At 39.0% G+C, this 25,650-nt stretch overlaps 1 protein-coding gene across 1 annotated transcript in view; it reads left to right on the forward strand.

Annotated features, from left to right (window-relative positions):
- The window catches only part of DAP (death associated protein), a 51,729-nt gene extending 26,385 nt beyond the window's left edge, over nt 1–25,344 (forward strand). Inside the window, exons 3-4 of the mRNA XM_035317438.1 lie at nt 20,983–21,025; nt 22,717–25,344. Of these exons, the coding sequence (XP_035173329.1) occupies nt 20,983–21,025; nt 22,717–22,836 (163 nt within the window). The 3' untranslated portion in view covers nt 22,837–25,344. The remainder of the gene's footprint in view (nt 1–20,982; nt 21,026–22,716) is intronic.
- Nucleotides 25,345–25,650: the final 306 nt, after the last annotated feature.

A 25,650-nucleotide genomic window follows, 5' to 3' on the forward strand; every position in this document is an offset into this window, starting at 1 on the left:
CGTCATGGGAATGGGAAAGTGGTGGGAGTGGGAGCAGCCACAAAGGTTTAAATTGCTCAGTTGTTGTATCGGCCTCACGTGATAAGAAGACTCAGCTCTATCCACAAAATCCAGGCTGAAGAAGGAACACGGTGCCCAAAGTAGAGCTCAATACAATTAAGTTAGCTGAGTTTGTAAGAGATTAAATTTGCTGAAGCAGTTAGACAATGGCTAAGCATGTGCAAGACAGAACAAAGTCCAAGGTGAAGAAAACGATGAGCCTTTAGCAGACAGACCCCAAAGTGCAACCACCGGAGGTTACTGCGCCTGTGATAGGAGGAGGGACAATATGATAATTAGGTCTGAGAAAACATTATCATAAGTCCTGTCCTTTCTTGTGAACTGCATGAACGTGGATATCACCATACCGTAAACAAGTACTCCTTGTCTTGCTTAGGTGTACGTGTTGGGTGGAATTATCCCCCCCCATACCCAGCGCTGTTAATAAAGAATACCTGCTTTCTACTTCTCCAAAACTGGTCTTGGAAAGTTACGTTGCTTTTTGCGTTCCACCATTGGTAAGGACACAACAAGAAACTGAGGAACAACTTATCACCCGGGAAGGTGGAAATTGGCCAGAGACAGTGGGAACATGCATGACAAACCTAATGTTGTTTAGAGAAAATCAGGAACATCGCCACCTCTTGGCAGTCATCATCACAGAATCATCTAGGCTGGAAGAGATCTCCAAGATCACCGAGTCCAGCCTCTTACCTAACACTAACGAGTCCTCCACTAAACCATATCCCTAAGCTCTACATCTAAACGTCTTTTAAAGACCTCCAGGAATGGTGGCTCAACCACTTCCCTGGGCAGCCTATTCCAGTGACTAACAATCCTTTCAGTAAAGAAGTTCTTCCTAATATCCAACCTAAACCTCCCCTGGCACAATTTTAGCCCATTCCCCCTCGTCCTATCACCAGGCACGTGAGAGAATAGACCAACCGCCACCTTGCTACAGCCTCCTTTCAGGTACCTGTGGAGTGCGATAAGGTTGCCCCTGAGCCTCCTCTTCTCCAGGCTGAACAATCCCAACTTCCTCAGCCGCTCCTCATAAGACTTGTTCTCCAGACCCCTCACCAGCTTTGTTGCCCTTCTCTGGACGCACTCGACCATCTTGATGTCATTAAGTAGTGAGGGCCCTAAAGTTCTTAGAACTAAAGAAAGTTAGGAGTAATGCTTGAACTTATGCTGCCAGAGTAGAACATGGAAAGAGGTGGCCCGGGAATCCTGGTGTTACACATGAAAGTTGGACCAAGTATGTTGAGGCTGGGCCCTAGAAGGTACTTTGATTTGTTAGGTTTGGCAACTTACCTTTTTGCACTGATACACAGCCTCGTCAGTTGTGAGGAACAAGAAAATGAAATGATCTCTCAGGGCTGCCCTGTCTGTACAATATGCTTCCGAATGTTTCCTCTGCATCCGAGTAGGAAGCAATTTAAAACATTGCTGGGCAGAGGGTGTGTGATTTATAGGTTTGATTACTGGCACTTAGGATTGCGGAATGCCTTTGGCTTCTAGTTCTTGGTAGCACAGGTGAGCATCCCATCCAGCTGTTAGCACGATCAGAAATGATTAGCCACTTGATTGAAGTGGCTAATAATGGTAGACCTTACGAAAAAGTACCTTCACAGATTTTATTGTACAGTCTGTCACTTGACCTTCTTAGGGTCTGGAGACTCATCTCAAGATTGCTGATGATTTTGAAAGTTTTCTTTGTGTTCCTTGTTGGCTTAACTTTCAGTTCTTCCTATGTGCTTTCATCAGGGTGACAGAATATCCTTCAACAAGTAGATACTGTCAGTGGTCAATCTTGGGCTGAACCCTAGCTGTTCATCAGACTAGTGCTGGCCAATCTATGAAACATAACAAAAACATGTCTTTTAAGGCAGTCGACACCATTATAATAGTGTAACACTATTATAATTACACATTCATATAGTTTAATGTGCCCCTATGTCCTTGTAACTCCTCTAGGCAAAGCAGGCTAGGATATTAGAATACTTGAATTCTTTTAGCAGAAACTAAGTTCAGGAATGCCAGGAAAGAGAAAATTGAATGCTGTTGTGTGGATAGCGCTATGTAAAAACCTTTATGTAGATGATAATTTTAAAACCTTGTGTAAATCCCAAACCTGTGGGGGGATGCAAATGTTCTACTGCTGAAACTTCCTATTCTGGGTTTCGTAGAGGAATGTGTATGTACATAGTTGATCCTAAACCACAGAAAAAAAGTAAATGTGTACATCATAATGCATTTGTTTTGTAGTTCAGTAGTTATCTTTGGTATTTATTGCAGAATAATACTATGTAATCTTGTATATGTCTCAACTTCAAAAATTCTAATTGCTCTATATGGAGCTATCTTGGGCACTTAAAAGTTTCACTTCTCTTAAGTTGAAAGCTGTGAGCCAAATTCATCAAACTACATGAAAATAAAACGTTTTGAAGAAGAAAAGATCTTATTTGTATGGACTTTACTGGTACATTAATCTTCAAAAAAATTTTGTTCGTAATATACATATCAATCCCACCCTTGCAGTTGCATTTTTGTTTTCCTGAAGTACGCAAGAGAAGCTTGCAATACTTTTAAGAATTGTACTTGATTCAACAAAGGAAAGAAGAAAATCCCTAATGGTTTATAAGCACCTTCGAAAAGGGCAGGAAGGAAGAATCAGCAGACTGCAAAGCCAGTCATCCTCATCTCTACAAGGTGATAGAACAACAGCTCCTGGAAATCACTTCCAAGCATGAGGAAAAGAAAATTATCAGGAGTAGTCAGCATGGATTCACCAAGGGAAAGTCATGTTTTACCAATTTGATAGCCTTCTGCAGTGAAATCATTGGCTTGGTAGACAAGGGGAGAGTAGTGAATATCTGCCTTGACGTCAGTTGATTTATGGGCTGGATGAGCAGAGAGCGAGGTAAGACCTGACTGTGAACGGTCAGGCCCAGAGGACAATGACCGGTGATGTGAAGTCCAGTTGGAGGCCGACAGCAAGCATTGCAACCCAGGTGCAATTACACAGAATCGTGTTCAACATTCTCAGTAGTGGTCTGGGTGCTGGGGCAGAGTGTATCCTCAGCAAGTTTGCAGAGACTGCAACTGGGAGGAGTGGCTGATGTGCAGGATATTTGTGCTGCCATCCAGAGGGACTTTGACAGGCTGTAGAAAAGGCCTTTCACAGGAACCCCATGTGCTTCAGCAAGAGGAAGTGTGAATCCCTGCACCTGGGGAGAAACAACTAACATATCAGAGCCACGCAGCTGGAAAGCGGATTTGCAGAAAAGGAACTGGGGTTCTTGGTGGGCACCGAGTCAATCATTTCTGGCAAAGAAGGCTAACTGTGTCCTGTGCTGTATTGGCAGGTATGTTGCTAGCGGGTCAAGAGAGATGATCCTTCCCTTCTACTCAGCACCAGGGAGGCAACACCTGGAGTACTGTGATCAGTTCTACCCCCACCTCCCAGTGCAAGAGAGACATGGACATACTAGAGTGAGTAGTGAAGGGCCTCAGAGTTGTTTAAGGGTCTAGAGCACCTCTCCGGTGAGGAAAGGCTGAGAGAGCCAGGACTGTTCAGCCTCAAGAACAGAAAGGTAAAATACCTGAATGAAGGGTGTAACGAAGATGGAGCCAGGCTCTTTTCAGTGGTGCCCAGTGCCAGGATGAGAGGCAGTGGGCAAAAACTGGAAGGCAAGAGGTTCCTTCTGTCTAAACATCAGGAAGTGCACACATCACTGTGTGGGTGACAGAGCACTGGCACAGGTTGACCAGACCATTTGTGGAGTCTTCCTCTTTGGAGATCTTCAGTGGCCACCTGGATGTGGTCCTGGGCAACTGGTTGTAGGTGGCCCTGCTTGAGCAGGGGTTTTGACACACATGACCTCCAGAGGTCCCCTGCAATTATCAGCCCTTCTGTAATTCTGTAATGGACTGCTCTACAATTACAGCTCTGTGTTTTTTTATTATTTGTGGTGTTTGTCTTTCAGATTTAGTGGTTCTTATAGTTCTTAAAAGTAAGAAGAATCATTCAAGACAGTTTTACTTTATGAATTTTGTAAATAGTAAGTACATTGGATAAGCTAGGAATTATTTTTTTCCAGTACTCTGAGCAGCCTTAAGAGACTTGTATTACTTTAAAGGAGTAGTATAATCCAAGACAGCAATTTTAAATCAATCCAAAGTGCAGTGACCTTTAGTGAGAGTGGTCTGGGAGGAAGCACTTGCCTTTGTGCCACTGTCCAGGAGGAGCCAACCAAGCAGCAAATTCTAGAGTCTGGATCATCTAGTAGAGTCACTTAGCTTTTTCAGGGTGAAGCCTTGTGCAGGTATTCCCAGATGTTACTAATTGTGGGTGGGAAAATTGTGGTTACTGATTCTGGTGGGACAACTGAAAGCTACTTCTTGGTTATCTCTACAACCCCACTGGTCCAAACTGTCTGATTTGATTCCTGACCAACAGAGTGCCGGTGTAAGATGAATGTGTTTGCAAAAAACGTTCGTATGCAGTGACATACTGTATAAAATATAATCAAATATAACAGTGACATACAAAGGAAGAAAAACCCAGGGGTCTTCCAAGTGAAACATTCTGCAGATTGCCATGGGCATTTGAATCTCCAGAGATACTCTGCCCTGAGCACTGAACAAGTGCAGTAGCAATGAGCCTGTTATCTGTAGCCTGGTGCCTGTTGGCATGGCTAGCAGAGCCTAAGCTAACAGTCAGGAAAACCACTAGGGAAGATACTGAAGTGCAGGTCAGGAACAAGGTCACGATAGCAATGGGGTTTGAGGTTTGCCTCTGATTTCTCTGTCTCTTCTGTATTTCGAAGGACTGAGCTCTTTTGGCTGTCAAGTCCGTGTTTTGCACAATGTTGCATTTCCTTATCACAGCCAAATTGTTCATAGGAAAATACTGGTTAGATACAGAAAACCAGCTTACATAGATGAAGAAGCAAGACCAAGTTGTGGGCAACAAGCTCTCTTGCTTTGTCCTCTTTAATCAGGGCATTCACTCTCAACTTGTGTTTGCATGTTATCCAAGGATTATGTCAGATGTTTGCCCTTTGCTGTGCTTCTTTGACAGTGGTTATTCAGGCTATGTTCTACTGAAAATTCAGAAGCGGTTTCTTGCGTGCAAGTACCCTGCTTGAGACTCTTCACGATTTTCGGAGATACAGTGTTCCTATTTACATCAAGTAAAATTGTGAATGCCTAATCTGTTTAAAAACTAGGGCAGGTTATATTAACATAAATACCCAAATTTCAAGTCTAAGTTTAGAATCTGCTTTTGAAACTGCTGTATTATGTGCACAATAGCTGAGATACTGAATAGGTAGGTACTGTTCAGATCTTCCAAAAGAGATAAACACTACTAAACTAGTTTCACATTGCTCTAGTAGCATCGTGATCTGTTCCCAAACCTGACCTACCTGAAATAATTGAATCTTCTTATGAAGTAAAGTCTTCCTGAAGTTGTAAATACGCATGTCCATTAAAAACAAACACCTGTCAGCCTGGTTTAAATTTTTAATCGATTTTTTCCTCAAGATTACTGTACCTAAAAGGAACAGTAATAACAGGTGATCAAATTGCTTCCTATGCCAAGAATGTCAGTGAGACCATTAAGCGAAATCAATATGAGAATTTTTGAGCATTTGATGAGTTGATGGGAAGGTTATGCGAGACTGCTTGCCAGTGTCTGAGATGTGGCTTTGCAGAGGCATCTGGATAGGCTAGGTCAGTGGGCTGAGTCCAATTGCATGATAGTCAGCAAGGTTAAATGCAGGATACTGCACTTGGGGCATAACAACCCAATGCAGTGGCATAGCAAATGGGAAACTTGCCCAGCTGAAAAGGAGCTGGGGTGCTGTTTGACAGCTGGCTGAATGCGAGCCAGCAGTGTGCCCAGGTGGTCCAAAAGGCAAAAGGCATTCTGGTCTGTGTCAGAAATAACATGGCCAAGACTAGGGACGTGATTGTCCCCTTGTCCATGGCACTGGTGAGACTGCACCTCAAATACTGTGTTCGGTTTTGGGCCCCTCACTACAAGAAGGTTGCTGAGTTGCTTGAGTGTTTGTGGAAAAGAGCAATAAAGCTGGTGAAGGGACTAGAAAACACGATTTATGAGGAAACTGGGGTTGTTTCTTTTGGAGGATTCTGAGGGGAGACCTCATTGCTCTCTACAACTACCTGAAAGGAAGTTGCATTGAGGTGGTCAGTTTCTTTTCTCAGGTGACAGCTGATAGGACATGAGGAAATGGCCTCAACATGTGTCAAGGGAGGTTTAGATTGGATGTTAGGAAGCGTTTTTCATGGAGAGGGTGGTGAAGCATTGTAACAGCTGGAGGTATTTAAGAGATGTATGGATGTGGCATGAAGGGACGAGGTTTAGTGATGGCACTTACTAGATCAGGTTGATGATCTTGAAGGTCTTTTCCAACATAGCTGATTCTGTAATTATGTCTAGAGAAGGACAGGAATTAAACAGAGGTGTGCTTTCTTAATAATGAATGGGTTCAGCTAATGTTTTCTGCAGAGTTTCCATTCTGCCTTGGCACCCTACTATTACTTGAAGCTTTGCAAAGCAAATGCAGATGCAAATCAGCATGACTTCTTTTACTTCTGATAATGATCACAGCTCGCTCCCCCTTTAACACAGGCTGGGTATATCCTTTGTGTCACGCATCATAATTGTACTGTGCTGGAACAGAACAGATTCCAAGGTTGGGTGCATGCCTGCTGTTGACACTTGCTGACTTCCTATTTGCAAATGCATCTTTTGGTGCTCTCTTTTGGCAGAATGAGTGTGCTCGTTGTCCCTGCATAGCCTACAAAACACTCAGATCATTTCTTCATGTGACATGAATAAAATACACGTGTGAGGGGGAGCACACAGAAAAGGGGGAAGAAATAATTTGTGTGCACTGCTTTCTCCCTTTGTATGCTTAATAAGGTTGTAGCTGAGTTCTTTGTTTGGACCAGGCAGTAAGCCCATGGCAAGATGCCCATTAATGATACCCTGCAATATCTACAACAAAGGTTTTCATGGACAAATCAATGGCATTTTCGCAATGTATTTTCATATTATTTCTCTACTATTTGTATTATCTACAAAACAAGGTACATTTATGGCTAATAATTCTAAGTTGCTTTGCTTAAGCAGGATTTGCATTTAGAAAGGTTAACAAAGGTTAACAAACTTAATACCATTTTAGCAGCAAGATAGAAGCTAAGGTGCCTTTGCAGTTTATCAGTGTTCTCTGTAGTTTGTTGCTCCTATCGGGTGCCTGAAGCCATGATACATTTTGATGCTGAAGTTTGCAGCAGTTCAAGCAACAAACTTTGGATATATAGAACAGCCAGAGAGTTATTTTAGGTTTGTATTTAAAAGCGTGTTATGAATGTAAAATGAAGGATCAGAATGTATCAAAGCTGTGTGTTTTTTAAGGCAATAGTGGTTTTGCAGTAAGTAAAGAAACATGGTTGTTTAACTTGCAGCATAGGGCTGTATTTTCCAAATGACTGAGGCTAAAGGTAGGTTGAACTTTCAGACTTCTGGCAGATAGCATTGAACACTTGTTTATTTCATTGTATTCTATATTTCCTTGAGTATTCTGTGCTGGATATTTATTGGGCTGTGTGTGCCTGGCTGTGAGGTAGTGGTTGGTTGGCTTCCCTTCCTGCATCCTTGCTAACAGCCTTTGTTATTTGAATGAATCTCCTTTTTGCTTCAGTCCTCCAGTATCCTTGTAAGAGCTCTTCCCTACCAATTGGGAGGTAAGGCAGTTTAATTGTTGCCTTGCTCTAATTGTAGTTGTAAGGCTGTTTAATTGTATCTCAAGATGATGTTCTCATTTCTGATATTCAGGATTTTCAATGCCCTGTTGGAGAACTCACCAATCCTCTTGCTTTACGTCAGTGATCCTGTTGCAGTCAACTGAGCTCTGCAATACCTGCCTGTTAACTGCCTTTCTGTTTATTTTTTAATGGAAACACATCTGAACCTGCAGGTTTCAGCCCTAGTTCTTGTAACAAAAAGTGCTTCTCTTGATGCCTCTGACTGACGTGTTATTTAGGCCTGCCACAGGAACTTAACCTTCCACCATGTTTTAGCAAATCCTTTTCCCCATCCTTTTCCTCTTCTTGCCCCTACAGTTTCCTGTTCTGTACTTATGCCTCTTGCTTAAAAAATAATAAACAAAATATGAACTATCTGTTCCTTGGGAAGAATGGGCCCTCTCTTCTTACTTTTACTCACAGAACAAGTAGCATGCTTCCATTGTGTTTTTTCTGAACAGTGGGTTGTGCTAGTATATATGTGTTGCATTGGGAAATGTTGCTGTTGTTTGTAGCAGGGCTTCGTAAAAAAGAATTCTTTTATTGCTTGAAGCTCCTTTACGCTCTTTTACTTTCTACTTCCCTTGATATGTACAGCAACGAACAAGAATTGCTGCTGTAAAATTTGTGGAAATTTCTTTCATTGCAACTGGAAGTATCTAGACGAGATCCCTCTGATAGACAAAAAAGAAATTAAACTTCAGTTTGCAGCTGGCCATTATGTTGCAGCAATAGCATTGCTGTCATCTGGGTGCCTAGGGTATGTCTCAACGGACTTCTTCTCTATAAAGATTTTAAATAAATATGACAGGAGCCCAATACCCTTCTGTCAATTTTAATGTCATAGCAGCAAGAATTCAGAGTGAGTATACACAAGAGGTCTGTCTTCTCTTCTGAACGTGCAGATTCATAATATGAATGCCACACTGGTTAATACAAAATTTTGCCGTAAAGATAGAGGATGAAAATTAGAAAATGGCTTGGTCTTTTGATAAATTAAAGGTGTTCTCTTTACAGCTGGTCTTTTTGCTTTCTTAGTGATGATAAACTCAAAATGAACGGGTAGGTACTTGGTATGAAAAGTCTGCAAGCTTGTTTGCTGGTTGAAGGTTTATATGCATTGGTTTATAAAACATAATCTCAGGAAAGAATGTGAAAGGAGGATTATAAATGAATACAAAAACAAGCAGTAAAAGTGTCCAGAGTTGTTACGGCTTTTTGTTGTTCCGGTTCATAGACGTAACATAGACACAGACATGTTTTGACCAAAAAACTGTAGTACTCCCCCAACTGTTTTTTTATCCCCCATCAGACTTAATTTTCACTGTACCCCAGTATGTTTCTGGAGGCAGAGTCCTGCCTCACCACTTGATTTGCACCTACCATACAGTAGGGAATGACTACAAGACCGAGAAGATGTGACCACAGACAGACACCATTTCTAAAATATATTATGGCTGTATCTAGCTCTGTTGCTTTCCAGTAACCTTTGCTATTTTGTTTCAGATTTTTTTCTCATCTGAATAACAAATTCAAACAGTACTTCTAATTTTCAGAAAAATGAAACCCTAGATTTGTTCAGTGACAAATTCTTAAGATTTGTATGTATTATAGATTATCAAACCAGATATGCTTTCCTAATGCAAGCAAGTTAATAATTTGAATACTGCCTTGGTGATCTTTGACTTAGCCATCTCAGACAAGTGTATCTATGTATCTATGTTTTTATTCCTAAATTTTTGATTTGAATAAAAACAAGGAAGTTAAGATCTAAAATAATCCAGTTCCTCTAAAGTATTTTAAGACTTCATATTGCAGAGGTTTTCAGCTATTTCTAAGATCACATGCATTCAGAAGAGTTTAGCTGAATCAGGCAGTGCATCATCTTATACTCCAGACTGCAGCAAAATTTGGTTGCTACAAATTCCAAATTCCCAATCTTTCTATTTACACGTGAAGTGATTATGCTGTAAGTTAGAGGTGCGTTGTTAGGAAGGCAGCAGGTTTGGAGCAACGTTACCCAAAGTCCTCACTCCTTTGAAAAATAAACAATTTGATGATTAACTTGCCATTGTGCACAGTTAATGTGTTATCATTAAAAACAAACAAAAAGCTATTGATTTGAGAGCTAGTTTTTGGGAGCTAAGAGACTGATAGAGGCAGCTAGAGGTTGAGGGAATGGAGAGGACAGGATCATTACCTTCCTGGTACCCTCTACCAAAAAGTAGCATTAAAAATTTCCTCTGGTTCCTGCTCCTGCAGATGTTGAGTTCCCTCTAACCACTTGCTTTTGTAGTTAAATCTAAATGGAGTTGTTTTGTACTGAATTCTTAAAATAGTCAGCATTATGCAGTTGGTTATCTGTAAGTCCCAGCAGCCTGAAGAGTCTTAATAGTCGGAAGGGACATAAGAAAATGTAATAGAAGCAAGAGCTGAAAAACAAACAAAATAAAAAGGTTTGTTTTTTTTTTGCATTGGAAATGTCTCATATTTACAAAATATTTCTTCAAAATGTGAACACTGAAAGGAATAAGCCATTGGTCACACCGCTTTATGAAATGTCCTTCACTATAGTGTTGTAAATGTTCACACTTGGTTGTGTGTGTGATACAAGGTGCACTTACTGCAATAATTACTATTTCCATTTTTTTAATTGTTTGAAAATCCCATTCTGCTGTCATATGTTATCCATTAATTTTCACAGTGATTTACTGGGACTCCATTGCTCTGTTGACCTTTGCAGAGTAAAAATGACCCTCTGAATTGGTAGAGTTCTCCACCTTTAGATGTTGATGGATTTCTACAAAAGCTATGTCCTGTCTCATTAGGAAATTATTAATTAAACTGTTTATATATCCAAGTACACACAGGATGATAGAAATGGCTCTTTAAAGTGTACAGGAGATTCAGGAGATTCAAAAGATCTTCTGAACCTCCCCCCCGGCCCCCCCCCCCTTTTTTTTTTTTGCTAATTTAACTTTGTTGCTTAGGTGCAATTCATTTTTGAAACAAATACGCTTTACTTATGTCCGTTATCCCTGATTTCAAAGGTAAGGAAGTTGATAACATATTAAGTCAACTCCCATTATTATGTTGTCACTTTTAATAATATCCAGACAGTAGCCAGAGGTACTACCACTATGCAGATGTTCTGGAGAAGCTGTGTTCTTGCTGAGGACACCCCATAGCTACAATTACAGAAACATAACTTCAGACAGCGCTCTAGCAAGAAATGCGCCACCAGGTAGTGGATAAGGTAAAATGAGTCATTTTTACAGTCTCTTTATTTCTGTTGTCATCTGCACGGAAACGACCAGTATAAAATACTATTGCAAACTACTAGTATAAAGTACCAACAGTATTACTGCTGTTTAATGAATTTAAATTCAGCTGAGACTCTGGATGCTTGTTTTAATTCCTCAGACGAATCTGTTTGTCCTCTAAAAGCGAAGTGAAGAAGCAGAGCTACGTACGTGTCACAGAGAAAGGGGTAATCTAACCATGTTCTAGTAAGTGTTTGTTAATGAATGGTAGAAACCAATGTAGCCAAGTGGTTAGCTGCCATCTTGCAGGTGCTATAATACTTGTTTAATGAAAAGAATCACTGTAGCTATTATTAATAAATGCCATTCAAACAAATGTACCAGGATGTGACAGATCTAACAGACTGAACTAGAAAATTAGCAGTTGTTTTTGTTAGATTAACAGAAAAATCACTAGTGGTATTGACATTCAGGGGTTTTTAGTTGCTTGAAGACTCTTAGATCCCATTTAAATGAATGGGTGCTATTACAGAACTGTATTCAGATTTAACAGCACATTGATCTGTTACCCATTCGAATTGCCACAGATTTCATTATCACTTAAAAAGCTGGACATTTATTTCACAGTGAGTGAAAGTTTAACATCCAAGAACTCCTCTTGAAATCCTCAGACTGTAATGCTTTAAATCCCATTGCTATTGATTTCTTCAGGGTCATTTTGTGTGTATTTCCTCAGTATGAAGTTCCAGTCCCACTGACATTAGTGGAAGTTCTGCAGTTGATTTTAGTAATACCAAATGTTGACCTTCTGGATTAAACCCCTAAGATAAATAAGGAAGGAAGAAACCATCTGTTCCGACTGTTCAGGTGACTGGATGTTTCGAGATGAAAAAGGAAGATTCTGGCTGTCCAGCCACCACAGATCAGCAGCAGGGGTAGCAATGGTAGTAGAGGAATTCAGTGGTTGCTTCCTGGCAGGTCAATGGAGGTTGTTTTCTCTGTGAAGAAATTCAGTTTCTCAAAGTTCACTTAAACAAATATGCTCATCTGAGTCTCTTTTTGAGAGCTTTGTTCTGTGTCTTCTGTCATATTAAAAACCTAGCTGGGCTAAGTTCATTGGTGACTAGTTTGTTGTTGTTGTTGTTGTTTGTTTTTCTATTAAAAGTAAGCTGTTAAACTGAAAACCCTTTTTTGACTCTGTCTTCTGTTGCTCCTTTATGAGCTCTAAAATACAAGAATACAGAAAGAAAGATTCCTTTGCTTCCTGTGTCTGAATTAAGAGGAATTTTGTGTTCTAAGATTTGCTAGTCTCTTATTCCTGTGACAAGATCTGTTCCTCTAGAAACTGCACTTGCCACTGGATGGTAAGGAGAGTTGTGTCAATAACGTTGGAAGGGTTTGAACTAAAGCATGTTCCTGGCCAGTCCAGGTGACTTGCACAATCTTCAGCCTGAGATCTGACGGTGCAAAAGTATCTTCATAACCTTCCAAAACACCCTTGGTTGTGCTTGGAGCTTTCCCAGGTGTGGCGTTTTGAAATGGGCAAGAATTTTGTCACAATCTCTTCTGCTGCAGGGGGAGCTGTGAACAGCCACAGGAGTAACAAGAAGGCTGATTTTTGTCTGTGTTGGCATTGGAGAGACTCGTGCAACAGTAGGGTGCTACTGCAGCATGCAAACAGCGCCGAATGTGAAGTGTAAAATTGGGTTAAGGAGGCTTCTTGCAATAGTGCTGTGGATGTGGAAGATGGTGTGGTATTTACATACATGAATATGCATATGTGTCTCTCTGTGTCTAGAGTGTCGTTTGGAGTAATAAGAAAAGATAATGCAATTGTTCAAAGCGATAAGAGAGTGAAATGTGCACATCTACTGAATTGGTTAATGGCTTGAGGCGTGTGAGTTAATTGGTTAATGGCTTGAAGGCAAGGCTGAGGTATGGCTTCTAACAGCTGTGACTGGGACCTGGGACGTTCTGGGCCACTGCTGTGTGTCTCTGAGATAAACAAATTCACCAGGACAGGAGTGAGAAGCCTTCAGCCTTCTCATTAGCTTCTAACTTCTGCATCTCCTTTGTTTCACTCACATCATGTATTCCTAGTACAGTGTCAATGGCATTTTTCAAATTGTACTCCATCTTCCATCTGCTACAGATGTTGGAGGAGCTACAACAGTGCTGCAACTGAATAATGTATCTCTGATGCTGAGATAAAGTAGTGCAGGCCCATAGTCGTCATATTCTCAGTGTGGAAGCATGTTACCATCATGGGAACATATTCTGAAATACAGTTAACCCTGTGACTGGTGTGAAAAACTTGGTCCTCTCTCCCCTTGGCACCATGGTCTTTGCTGGCCATCTATTTTGCAAATGCTTGAAATCTGCCCTTACTTCCTTATTTTAGAGTTTCCTTTGAGTTGTCAGCATTTAATTACTTGCTTTCAGTCAGTTTTTGTAGCTCTCATTTTTCTGTTTAGGAGGCTACAGACACTAAATGGGCTAATGCTGCAGGTACTGCCTGTGCGAATCTTGTCATTGATGTTTGCTAAGGGCTATGTTGTCACTGGGATATCAAGGGTGAACCCCGATAAACAAACCGACTGTGGACTGTTTCTAAATCCTCTAAATCCATAGAAAATGTGAAATGCTTAAGTCTTCATTCTGTGATCAGAAGAAGGCAAGAAAGAAGTTTACTCTCTGTACAACAGCGTAGATGAGAGATTGGATAGCCTTCTTAAATAATTTTCTTCGTGGCTAGAACATGCACTAAAACCAGAGATGAATGAGATTAATCTGGTGAGATTAATCAGGCCATATGCTGCGGGAAGTTGACGGTGATTGTAAGAACAATGAATGTCAATCAGTTGCTATTAAATGTAATGGGCAGTGATTTACCATCTCATTAAAAGACCAGGGCACTCAATTTGCTTGTATATGAATAGCCAAGCAAATAGCCATTAAAATGTCCTGATATGGCTTTAGGCTCATCCTATGCAGACAAATGCAAGCTTTAAGGAAGAAGGGTTGAGCAGAGTGGAACCTAGCTCATGGGATATATTGGAACACAAACTAAACATCTGGGGACAAGGAAATTGTTCTCTAAAAGTAGGGTGTGGCTGTGTGTGGATGTATGTGTGTGCCTGGGTATCCATATATATATAAGTATATACAAACACACACACACACACACTTCAGTTCATCGAGAGGAAGCATTGCCTTTACTTACTTGTTTTATTATCTGCCACGGCACCTGGATTTCTTTGAGGGTGTATACTTACTGTACAGAAAGCTCAGAGGTTCAACAGTGCCATCCTGTGGGTGATCTTAAAGGTTTGAAAGTTATGGCAGATAAATAAATGACCTCAACAGGATAAATTATCATGGAATATCAGATACTGTATGTCCCTGCGCAATCAAATAGCATATTTCCCTCTGGTAGTCAGTCAGGCTAATTATTACTTTTCTGTCCAGAAAATTAATAACCTAAATGCATTACAGCCAATTGGAAAGTATTTCAGGCAAGCTGATGAGCAGTGTGCTTGTTAGTCTTTCTCTGTTGCTGAGAAATGTGCTTTTAATCATCTCTGTGTGTTTTTAATCATCTCAGAATTTATTTTTGCAGACAATGCCAAAATTAAAAGCAACCACGTAAATTCAAATAAGTACCGCTAGAAAGTAGTGTATCTGGACATCTTTAAAAAGGAATTAAACTAAGAATAGTTAGCTTTAATGTTTCATAGCCAGAATATATGAATTTCCAAGTAACCTTGAAGATTAAGCCGGGTGGTTTGAACAACTTGCCAAAATGGTTTTAATTCTAGAAAGCCAAGGGCGGGATTAAAGTTAGAAGTTGACTGAAGTTGAGTTTCTGACTAGAATATTTTGAGGACTTTTTGTTCATAGAGTGACTGTTTTGGTGGGCACAAGGTATAAAATAGCAAAACTTGCTCTAATTATGGAACAGTTGGGGGATTAAGGGGCTATTGAACATACTACTTAATGTTTTTCACTTTGCTTGCCTAAGCAACTTGTTAGAGAGAGCATGGTACGTTTATTTGGAAAATGAGCAAAAAAATAGAGGGCAAGCTGGTCAATAGAAGGTTATTCTCCCTTTTCAAGTCCTTGCTATTTTGGGGTGTTTGCAGGGCAAAGTGCTGTCTGCATGCTGCCTTTGCCCAGCAGCTCGGGTGCCCCTCCAGTTGGCAGCAGGTCTCTGGCATTGCACCTTCACGCTCCGTAGTCAGAGAGGCCAGCTACAGGTCAGTGCATGCCACTGGGTGGCTTGATACAGAGGCAAGTAAACACAAAAAATTCATTGTCGCTTTTTAGTAGTTAAAAATCATGACATGGTTTGTGGTTCCTAAGTCTTTGAAAAACAAGTCATGCCAGTATTTCATGCGTCTGTTTGCCAGGCCCCCAAAACAGCAGATGATGATCGCTGATAAGAAGACATATAATTAATTCTCACATATAGGAAAAGACAAATACGAACTACTCACATTCAGAAGATAATATAGTTTAATGTGGTTTTAAAGTATTTACCATTTTTGTATCTACTTTGACAAAACAAAACATAACATAAAACCTCTAGTCTAGCAAAAGACTGGCATCTGTTTAGTCCTTTCCTTTTTAAAGCAGGTTGGTTTAAATATTTCTATACTGGGAATCCTGAGTCTGTGCTCGTACCCTGATTTACAGTACTGCGATGAATTTTGGTTGCATCAGATATATCAGGAAAATAATCTCTTGTGATAACTAATCGAAGGCGGAGAAGATAATGAAATTTCAAAGTTTAACCTCAGCATAGGTGTTTCTTTGTAGACCTTATAATGTCAAGGTTAACTTGAGCCCCAGAATACCAGCATTTTTAGATTTTTTTTTCATGTTTCTATACTGATGTGAACGTTTTTAAGCTGTATACATGTCTAATTCTGGTTTTGAATCTCCTTAAACTCTTGGTCTTAATGTTGTTTTATTTTCAGGAGGTTCTGCATTTAATTATCTGGTATTTTAAAGGTGTCTGCTATTACTAGTTTTAAATGTATGTCTTCTACTTTCTGCAAGTGTTATTTTCTATGTATACTATAAAGAAGAAAATGGGAACAATATTCTCTAGCCTTGCGTATACAGAACGCAAATAGGTCTTAGCTCTTTACTCACGTAGAAGGTTCTGCATGCTCTCTTGGTCATTTTTTCCATCTTTATTTCTGCTCTGATTCTTTTGTTATGGTGTTCCTGGACTGAATACAATATTTTAAATGGCGTATAGTGTGAGGTACTATTTTTACCATTGCTTTTTCCTGTTCTTTATTTGTTTTAGTGTGTTCTGATTTTTCCAATCACCAGTGATTATTGAGTGCTAGCTTTCATCCATGGTTCTGTTTCCTAGTTAGTCATCTCTAAATGTAGCCCTTTATTCTGAATCATGCTTTGAGTAATGCTCATAGTCCTTTATCCAGATCAGGACTGCCACTCAACCAGCCACTGGAAACTGGCATCAGATCCACCCTGTCAAGTAACACAGTGCCAGGCAATCCAGGTGCTGCAAACAGGGCAAAGGCTGTGAAAGAGAGCTGGGCTCTTTCCCCCGCTTTGGACCACTCTTAAAAAGTTGTCTGTGTAGTCTGTATGTGTACGTAGCCTCTGTGTGTGTGTGTGCGCATACACCACACAGATTCAGTTAATGACTATAACAATCACTATTTACTTGGAAAACCGATTAGTTCAGCTTCTATATTTCAAATGGAATTGGATAAATAATCACCTCTGCATATTTTCCGTGGGCTGTAGGAGATTCCACTGTAATGCCTGTGTGTTTGTCTTTACAATATTTCTGTCAGACTTGAGCTCAACCAATCCCTCTGAGGTGAAGATGTAAGATTTTAGTATTATTAATGCCTCATTTCATCTAGTTAATGATCTTTTCAAGTATGCCATTTTCTTTGCGATTTACTTGCAATGTCAGATAAAGACCTTATTTAAGCTAAGTATTATGAAATAATGGAAATCTTTATTTTATGTGAATACAATCGGGATAAATGAATCTAGTGGAGATTCAGAAGTTAATCAGGTGCAGTTCTTAACAGCGTCGCACATGTAAAATCAGGGAAAGTTCTTTGAACACTGAAATCTTGACAGATGTGTTCTCGTCCTCTGTTAAAATAAAACAAGTGTTCGCTCTGAAAATATTGACACACAGTAAGCACTCTTGGAAAATACACTGTTGTATGTCTGCATTATACCCGCTAAGGCTATTATTTAATGATAAACAAATGTGTGCATTAAATAGCTTTAAAACATATATTTGTAAACAATTTTTGTAAGAAAGTAAAATTTTTTTTTTTGCTTTCTTGCTTACTGACGCCTAAACAAAGGAATGCTGCATCTTCAAAACAACATCTGTCAAACCAATTTTCATCAGATTAAGTATATCCTCAAAGCAACCACCGCAGCTTACGAAATAATAGAAATGTAGGTTGTGCTTTACATAAAACACCAGTAGCATTTAAAGCACTTGACAGTGTTATACAAATGTAGCAATAATAGCCTGTGCATATTCTCCAGTTTTGTGTCTATTTTTGGTAAGCTCTTTGGAAGGATAGTGAGTGATGTTGGAATACCACAACTGCACTAGATGTCCTGGAGTGTGATTATGAAATTACGGGCCTGGCAGCTCATCTGTATCTGACAAAGCCAATGGTTTGAGAGTCTGGCAGTGGAGATTGATTCATGCTTTAATTTCATTTTTAATGAGAGAAATCTTTTTACAGATGATCTTCTTCACAATGAATTCAGTGAGTGATTATCCAAGCCTTTCTCTGATCAGTTGAATTCCTCATTAGTATAGGTGTATGATTATATATGCTCTGGCCTGATTCTGGTTCAATAGATCATCTGAGATAATTGATAATATTAAAGTTTTAAAGATTTTTCTGGAACAATGTGATCTAGTAGAAACTAGGAAAAAGACGATGGCTTTAAGATAGAATCTTAAAGATACAGGTGCATTCAATCATTCATGTTTCTGGCCAGCCTTCTGTCTTTTTCCCTGCTCAAGAATAATTAATGTATGTAAATGAGCTTAGCGGTCGGCTGGTGTTACTTCCATAGGAGTGAAGTGTTCACTTGTTGGCTTTTGTAATCAGTTAACTACAGAGGTGAAGCTTCATTGCAGCATTTATTGAGTGTGGCTGCTCAGGTCAGCCAGAAATGAATGCAGGGTTTTCTGAGGAAAAAAAAAAAAAAAAGACTTTTGCATGGAGAATACAAGTGCTTGAGCTGAAAGTCAGGTCAGCATTCTCATTAGTTCCCATTGGCTGGAAATCTAGCATAAAGCAAGAGGAGTCCAATCAAAAAGCCACAAAGAGGGCAAACAAGGGTGAATTTTGAGGTCAAATCCTTTCAAAGTACGGCTGGATGTAGGTAAGTTTTTACAACTCTGATTTCCATGTAGGTTGTTCCCTTGTGTTCTGTGTGTTCTGTGCCATCCTAAAATGTTCTGCGTTAACTTCAGGCAAGTTAGCATAAGGCATTCTGGTGACTACCACACCTGTGAGCCCTGATTACTCTCTTATTGTTAAGATAGTGCCACTAATGACAGTCCCAGAACGAGCTGTACACAAACAAGGCTAAATATGTTATTTCATGATAGAGTTCAAGGTAAATTCTTCATATACGAAGAATATAGTTCTTACCAGGAAAATGGTATTACTGATTTTTTTCATCTCTACAGAGAGATGTCCACTACATTTGTGTTACTACCTGAAATGTATAATACTGACTGGCTTTTAGCATAACTTTTTATGAAAATGATCTTTATAGGATCTTCAGCCTAGTTCCTTAGACTAAAGAACATACAACTAAGTGAAAAATAAGTACAGAAACGTACCAAACATTCTATCTCTGTCCAACTTTGTTGTGTACCCAGAGAACTTGGGACTTGTGAGCTCAGGCTCCTTGAATATTAACAGCATTACATTCCTAAACAGGATGCCAGAATTTCTGAGAAGACTTAAAATGTGCAGTGGGAAAAGCTCAGTTTGAAACAACCATTATGCTAGAGGTTCCTTCTGGTTTTCATTTTTGGCCAAACCAATGAAACATTTGATTTGTTTTTAAAGCAAGAAGCATGGCATGGTGGTAGTCAGACAAGCCATACCACGTTCAGCAAACATAGGCTCTTTTCAGGAAACGTTGATTTGAATTTCATGCATCACCCAAGCATAGTGAACACTCAAAGGTCATAGTAAGAATATAAGAAAAAATCAGTCGGATTTGAATTTCTCACAATCTAATATTGTTAATAGAGAAACAGTTATTTGTTTGACATTGCATTGAGTGTGATTAAAGCCAGATCCCATGTGTAATTGAGGAATTTCCTATGTTTTTTTTTTTTTTTTTTTGGTTGGTTGGTTTGTTTGTTTTTGTTGTTGTTTTTTGCTATTCGTTTCCTTTATACTGTCATGGTGTTAGTTTATGAATGGAGCCGTCAGCCACCACAGTACGTCTGTGTTTTCTCAGTTATTTCTTTGAGTTTGTTGGTCACCATACAAGATAACTTATCCAGACTGTAATGTACTAATTGGCTCTGTACAATCATGGTAAAATGAAAGTACTTTGCTGTTGATATTTGCTTGATAATAGTTTATACCGACAGAAAATTTGATTGAAGAGGTGCTAATACAGCTAACAAAATACTCTTTCTCATTGCAGGAAATATCACTGGTACTCTTAAATGGAACTATTACAAAGCAAAACTTTTTCCCCTTTTTCTAATGCTGTCTTTCTCACTTTGTAAAATTTCTAGGGTGTGATGAGTTTTTTTAAACTTCTGGAGTGTCCAGAGACTCTAGCAGGGCTCAGATTGTTTTTATTAGACCATTATATCAAGGTCTAATAGTGTGCTGCTTATCACCTTTAACTTCACATAGCATCATACCAAAAATCTTTACAAGCTGTGTATCCATTATAGAGATCTTGTGAAGCTGCTGGTCTTGATCCTGTTGCAGACATCCACACAGGTGTATGGTCTTACCATATGCCACCAAAGTTGCTGAGCCTATGCAGTGTAGATGTTATGGCAATGCATACCACCATATGTGCTGGCCTGTCTACAGTACGGGCTTCTTGTAGAGGTTGTCAGTTCAGTAGATCAGTGGTCCAGGGAATCTGATTCCTTGTGTTGACTGAGTGTGAGGTGAATTCTACTGCTGAGTCTGTCCCTACTGATGTGAATGGAAGTCTGCAAATCAAAAAGTGGAGCAGAGTTTGCTTTATGTTTTTTAACATTTGTTTTATTGCGGACATAGTTCTCCTGTGTAATAGAGCAGATAAATTCCTGCTTTAAAATCTGTGATTTAAAGTATTAGGTCTTGTTTTTTCTAAGACTCAGAATCTTAATTCATTTGACTGACTTCCATAAAGTTGGATTTTATTTTCCATAACAGCTGTAAGTTTAGTCCAACTACAGTTTCCATTTTTTTCTTGTAATACAAATATACTATGCCCAAAGTATACTGGTGGCAGCTTACATATAAAATTGGAGGATTAACAAACCAATGCAAGCAAACCAAGACTCTCAGCTTTAAGTAACAAAGTAAGCTTTCAGACTAGCCTTTTACCTCTGTCTCTCAATTAACGTGAAGTAAGAGCAGTCAAAATATACAGGTCTGTATCAGTGTTCATAGCTGTAGTAAGGCAAAAGTCATTTAAAGAGGAAATTTTTCTTATTTGAAACATTAATTGCCAAAAATGCCACTTTTTTTTTCATTGTATGTGTGCCATGCTTTTCATTTTTACCTTCTAAATATTTTGTGCAAGTAATTCCTTTTATTTTTTTTTTCAGCCCACCTAAGCCAACGGTGTTCATCTCTGGTGTCATTGCTAGGGTAAGATTATCATTAAATTTCTTTCAGCCATAGGAAAATGATTGTAGGCTTTTCAGAATTATCACTGATCAGAAGAAAATTAATCTTTTTCATTCCCCTTTCTCTTTTATTATAAAGAGCTTTATGTTTTCTACGTTTGTTTCAATCCTTTTAAGCATTCTTTCTGGGTTTTGTGTGAAATTGAAATTATTGAAATGGCTTCCATTGTTTTAATTTCAGCACTTAAAGTTTATTGGATCTTCTTTTCATGTCTAAGGGAGATATTACTGCATTCCTGTCTTCAAAGGCAATTGCATGTAAGTCTGCTGCTATAGCTTGACCTGTGATGAGGAGCAGCACTTCTGCCTGTGGTGGTACATGTTTGAAGACACTGAGCTACTCTGTGTGCCTTGGGGTACAGGGAATTCTAGGCGTTGTTCCCTGACCTTTAATAACGAGCAAGACCTGGAAATCCATAAGCTTAATCACTAGTATTCACAAGCCATTAACCATCTGGTCAGAAATTCGTGCCTTGTGCACAGGGTTTTAACTTGGCCTTACATGGTGGTTATCACTAGGGTATGTAATGTGGTTTACATGTCTACAAACAAGTCATAGAAGAGCTTCATTCACATCTTCTGCTTGAGACAACAGGATGTGAGGGGTCAGAGAAGTATGGAAAAGGCAGAACATCAAGGGGAAAGAAGGTAGAAAATGTCCGTTCTGGGAAGAGGTGTTTGAAAATTAGAAGCAGCTTGGAGGTGAGAACAAAACAGAAAAAATGTAAAAAGCTAACCTAGTGATCAAGATAAAAACAAAATGCTGTCAGAGTAGAAGCGAAGAATTTGGAGTAGGTTGGAATGGGGTCAGGTGTGAACCAGGCAATCGGAAGTGTCTGCTTTATACAAAATATTTCTGTGTAACACTGTCACCCCATGAACCCATGGAATACAGACTGCTTTCTTGTGTGTTTGTCCCATTTTCTAAAAAGACTTTGCAGTACTGTTCTCTCCCTGTTAATGAGGACTGATAGAAGTTGGTTCCCACTGCTTTTTGAAAACTTAATGGGACTGACCCTAGCAAAGAAAGTTCTACGTTGGTGACATGAGGATTACATGTGAACTGATACTGTAGAACAGTAGCAAGTGAGAACTAAGACTAGCAGACCTCGTTAAAAGAGCAAGTAAAACTTAAAAGCTAGGGAGCTCCAAGATTTGACTTAAGAGTAGTTTTAGATCCTGCCTTTCTTCCTACAGAACTAGCATTTCTACAGTTGGTTTTCCTGTGCAGGTCATTTCTCAAGCTGCCTTAGATTATTTGTGAAATAGTTCCTCTTTCTTGCTGTGTTGTGAAAACCAAATACATTGAATAGATCTGACTGTACGGAGACAGTGAAAAGCGACTTAGCACAAGGATCTATTAAATGCTGAAGATAAAATGTTTTGTTTGGTTTGTTTTTTTTTTCCCATTGGATTGCTTTAAGATACTGTGTTCTTGGTGCTATGTATAATTGGAAGAAGCTAAATCTGTGCAAGTGAAATTTTGAACTTGTCTGAAAGAATAGCAAGATAGTACGTGTACAGGGGGACTTAGAGGAATATGTCGTGCTGTTTTGCATCTGCTCTTTACATTTTAAAAAACTTACATCCGCTTGAACTGGAACATAGGTTTCTAAGATGTCTTAAATTTTTCCTGATGTGTTCTTCAAACAGGGTGATAAGGACTTCCCTCCAGCTGCAGCTCAGGTGGCTCATCAGAAACCACATCCTTCAGTGGAAAAGCTTCCTCACCCTCAACATGTCAAGCAGCATATTCACCAACCTCGCAAGTGAGCTCTCCATCAAAATCTCAGCCAAACTGCCATCAGTGAATATGTTTGAGAGAAGACAATGACACTTGATGATTTACACTATCAAATCTGTAATATTGACCCCTAAAATCATATTCTATTTCTTTTACTTTAATTCCCAAGGGCTAATAAGAATGAAGACATTATTCAGTTGATATACCAGATGGAGAATTTTCCCCTTCTCTGTTTAGTATTTGCTGATCAAGGGTGGGATTTTTTGATAAGACTCTCTTATTATTGCCAAGACAAAACTTTAGTATGAATACGATTAATAAGCTTAAAGCTTGTACTTTTAGTTCTGGCATTACAATAGCAGGTAATTATGTAGTTTTTATGCTAAATCAGCATAACAACCCTTTTGTACTGGTACTTTTATTATCTGGAGGTAGTTTGTGCATGAGACAGACAGATTCCATAGTTAGCTTCCTAAGGTGCTAGGTGTCAGTGGCTGTGCCCTCTGATTTGAACTAGTGAAATGATAAAAGGGTCCAAAGACATTCTCAAGTGGACAGAAATCCAGCTGAATCTTCTTTCCACCCCTTCGCACTCATAGTCTTACTGAAATTCTACAGTGCAGGCTCTGCACGTACAGAGGTCTGTGGAAAGGAGAGGGAGAAGCAGTCAGAGTTGCAAGTATGCTGCTGCTGTAGATGACCGATCCGTGATCTCATGGGTCTCACTGGGGTCTGTATTTTTATGAGGTGATAATTTCTCAGTTCTAATAACAAGCTGAAGCAGTTCAGGCCCTTCCAGAACTGAACTTAAAATAAACTGAAGAAAAATCAGTTTTCTTTTTTAAATTACACTTTGAGATCACTGTTGGAAGATAAGTGATAACATCATTAAAATGCGTTTAGGTTTATGACCCAACCTCTGTTGTGCATCCTTTTTTTATTGTAAGGACAATAATGGTACAAGGGAATAAAAGTTACCTTTCAGATAAAGCAATTGGATTAGGTTAGGCCACATAATTAAATCTTTTCATTACACAGTTCAAAAAGAAAAAAATCACAAGCCCTATCATCTTCCTTCTACAACTCATCTCTATAAAACCCAGGAAAATTTATTTTTTTAAACATTCCACCTACATTTTTAAAGTGTACTTCTGTTTTTAACTGACTATGAATACAGTGCAGGTTTTAATGCCCTGTAGGTTTATAAAACTTCTAACAACTCAAAAACTGGGTACAGGAGGTAGCTCTGTAATCATTTACCTGCCAACTTAGTTAAAGTTTGGCGTCACTTGGGGCTTTAATAGTTCATTTATGTTTAAAACCAAATATGAGGAAAAAACAGTGAAAAGGGTTTCAAAACATGATTTTCTTTAAGATTTTCTTTAAATATCTGAAGTTTCAATAATTATTCTTTGCATAACTGATTTAAAACAACAATTCTGTGAAATATGGCCCATTTCACAAGCAAAACAACTCGCTTCATGTGGGTGAAAGGGACCTGACACGTCCTTCTCTTTGTAGGCTTGAAATGGAAAAGGTGTTCTACAAAGGATAGGCATGCATATATCTATTCTGCACCCAAAGAGGGATGTACAATCCACGTATGCAGTCCTTATTTTCAATTTAATTAGGTGACTACTTGTCTTAGAGAATGAGAACATTGGTTTTAAGAATTATTCTGTATTAGAATATGCATAATTTTTAAATATGCTTTGTTTCTGATGTCGGTACTTCTGAGGCCTTGTTCATTGCCACTCATGAGTGTCCAAGTGATTCACAAATGAGTAATTTATTCATAAAGGTAGAATTGTTGAACCTTGTGGAATATAATTCACTGGCAGGAACATTTGCAAGATTCAGGACAGCAAGGGGTGGCATCTCATTGATAGTGCATGGGACTATTGATTGCACTATAGTGCATGGACCATGATTGGGAATGATGTGGATGGGATTCAGCTCTAGTTATGTGTCTCCATCTGAAGTAGTGTCTACACTCAAACCGTGGACAATAATGTAGTCAAAACAGTCGGTGTAGGTATGATGTGACCAACATTTTCAAGACAACCTGAATCACTCTCGACTCTATTGACTGTCGTGGAAAACTAAACACACTTTGGTATAGTTGCACACAATTTAGTGGGGCTGGATACCTCTACTCTGTGTCTGGTAACAGCAGGTACAAATGTGTGTTTCTACCTTTTGCAAGCAACACCATATTTCTAGCCTTTTATTAAAAATTGGGAATACAGGTGCTTTTGACTTACAAACTGCTCCTGGTTGTTAATGCAATATATACTGCATATATAGACAGTATCTGAATTTTGTCTTTGATTACTTAGATGGATATATATGTCTGTACAATGGAGTATGACTCTCAAGATAGCTTTAGTGCCTTTTAGAGTGCAGGAATTCCTATAGAGTTAGAAAATGTCTCTGTATGAAAGCATATTCTGTATTGTTGGAAGGTGTCCATGTTGATGCATAGGTTGCCTTACCAAAGTGTTACCTTGCTGAGAATAAAGAACCATAACTGGTGATCTGGATTGTCTACTGATGATTATTATACTTTCTAAATAAGTAAATATGTCACAATAACATAAAAGCACAGCAGATGTTCAGATATTAAATGATTGCCAAAGAAATTACCTGGGATTGTCAAAGTGACAATAATGCAACAATAAAGCATGAGATTGTATATTGGGCTCATTTTACTATAAGCACAGTGCAAATCAGGGTGGAGTTTTGTGAGTTTTATGGAATTTTAGTACAGAATGCCACAAGACTAATCAACGTTTTATAGTTAGTGAAAATTATTAGGAAGTTTTATGACATAGTGGATGAGC

The sequence above is a fragment of the Oxyura jamaicensis genome, chromosome 2 (assembly GCF_011077185.1).
Source record: "Oxyura jamaicensis isolate SHBP4307 breed ruddy duck chromosome 2, BPBGC_Ojam_1.0, whole genome shotgun sequence".
NCBI lineage: Eukaryota > Metazoa > Chordata > Aves > Anseriformes > Anatidae > Oxyura > Oxyura jamaicensis.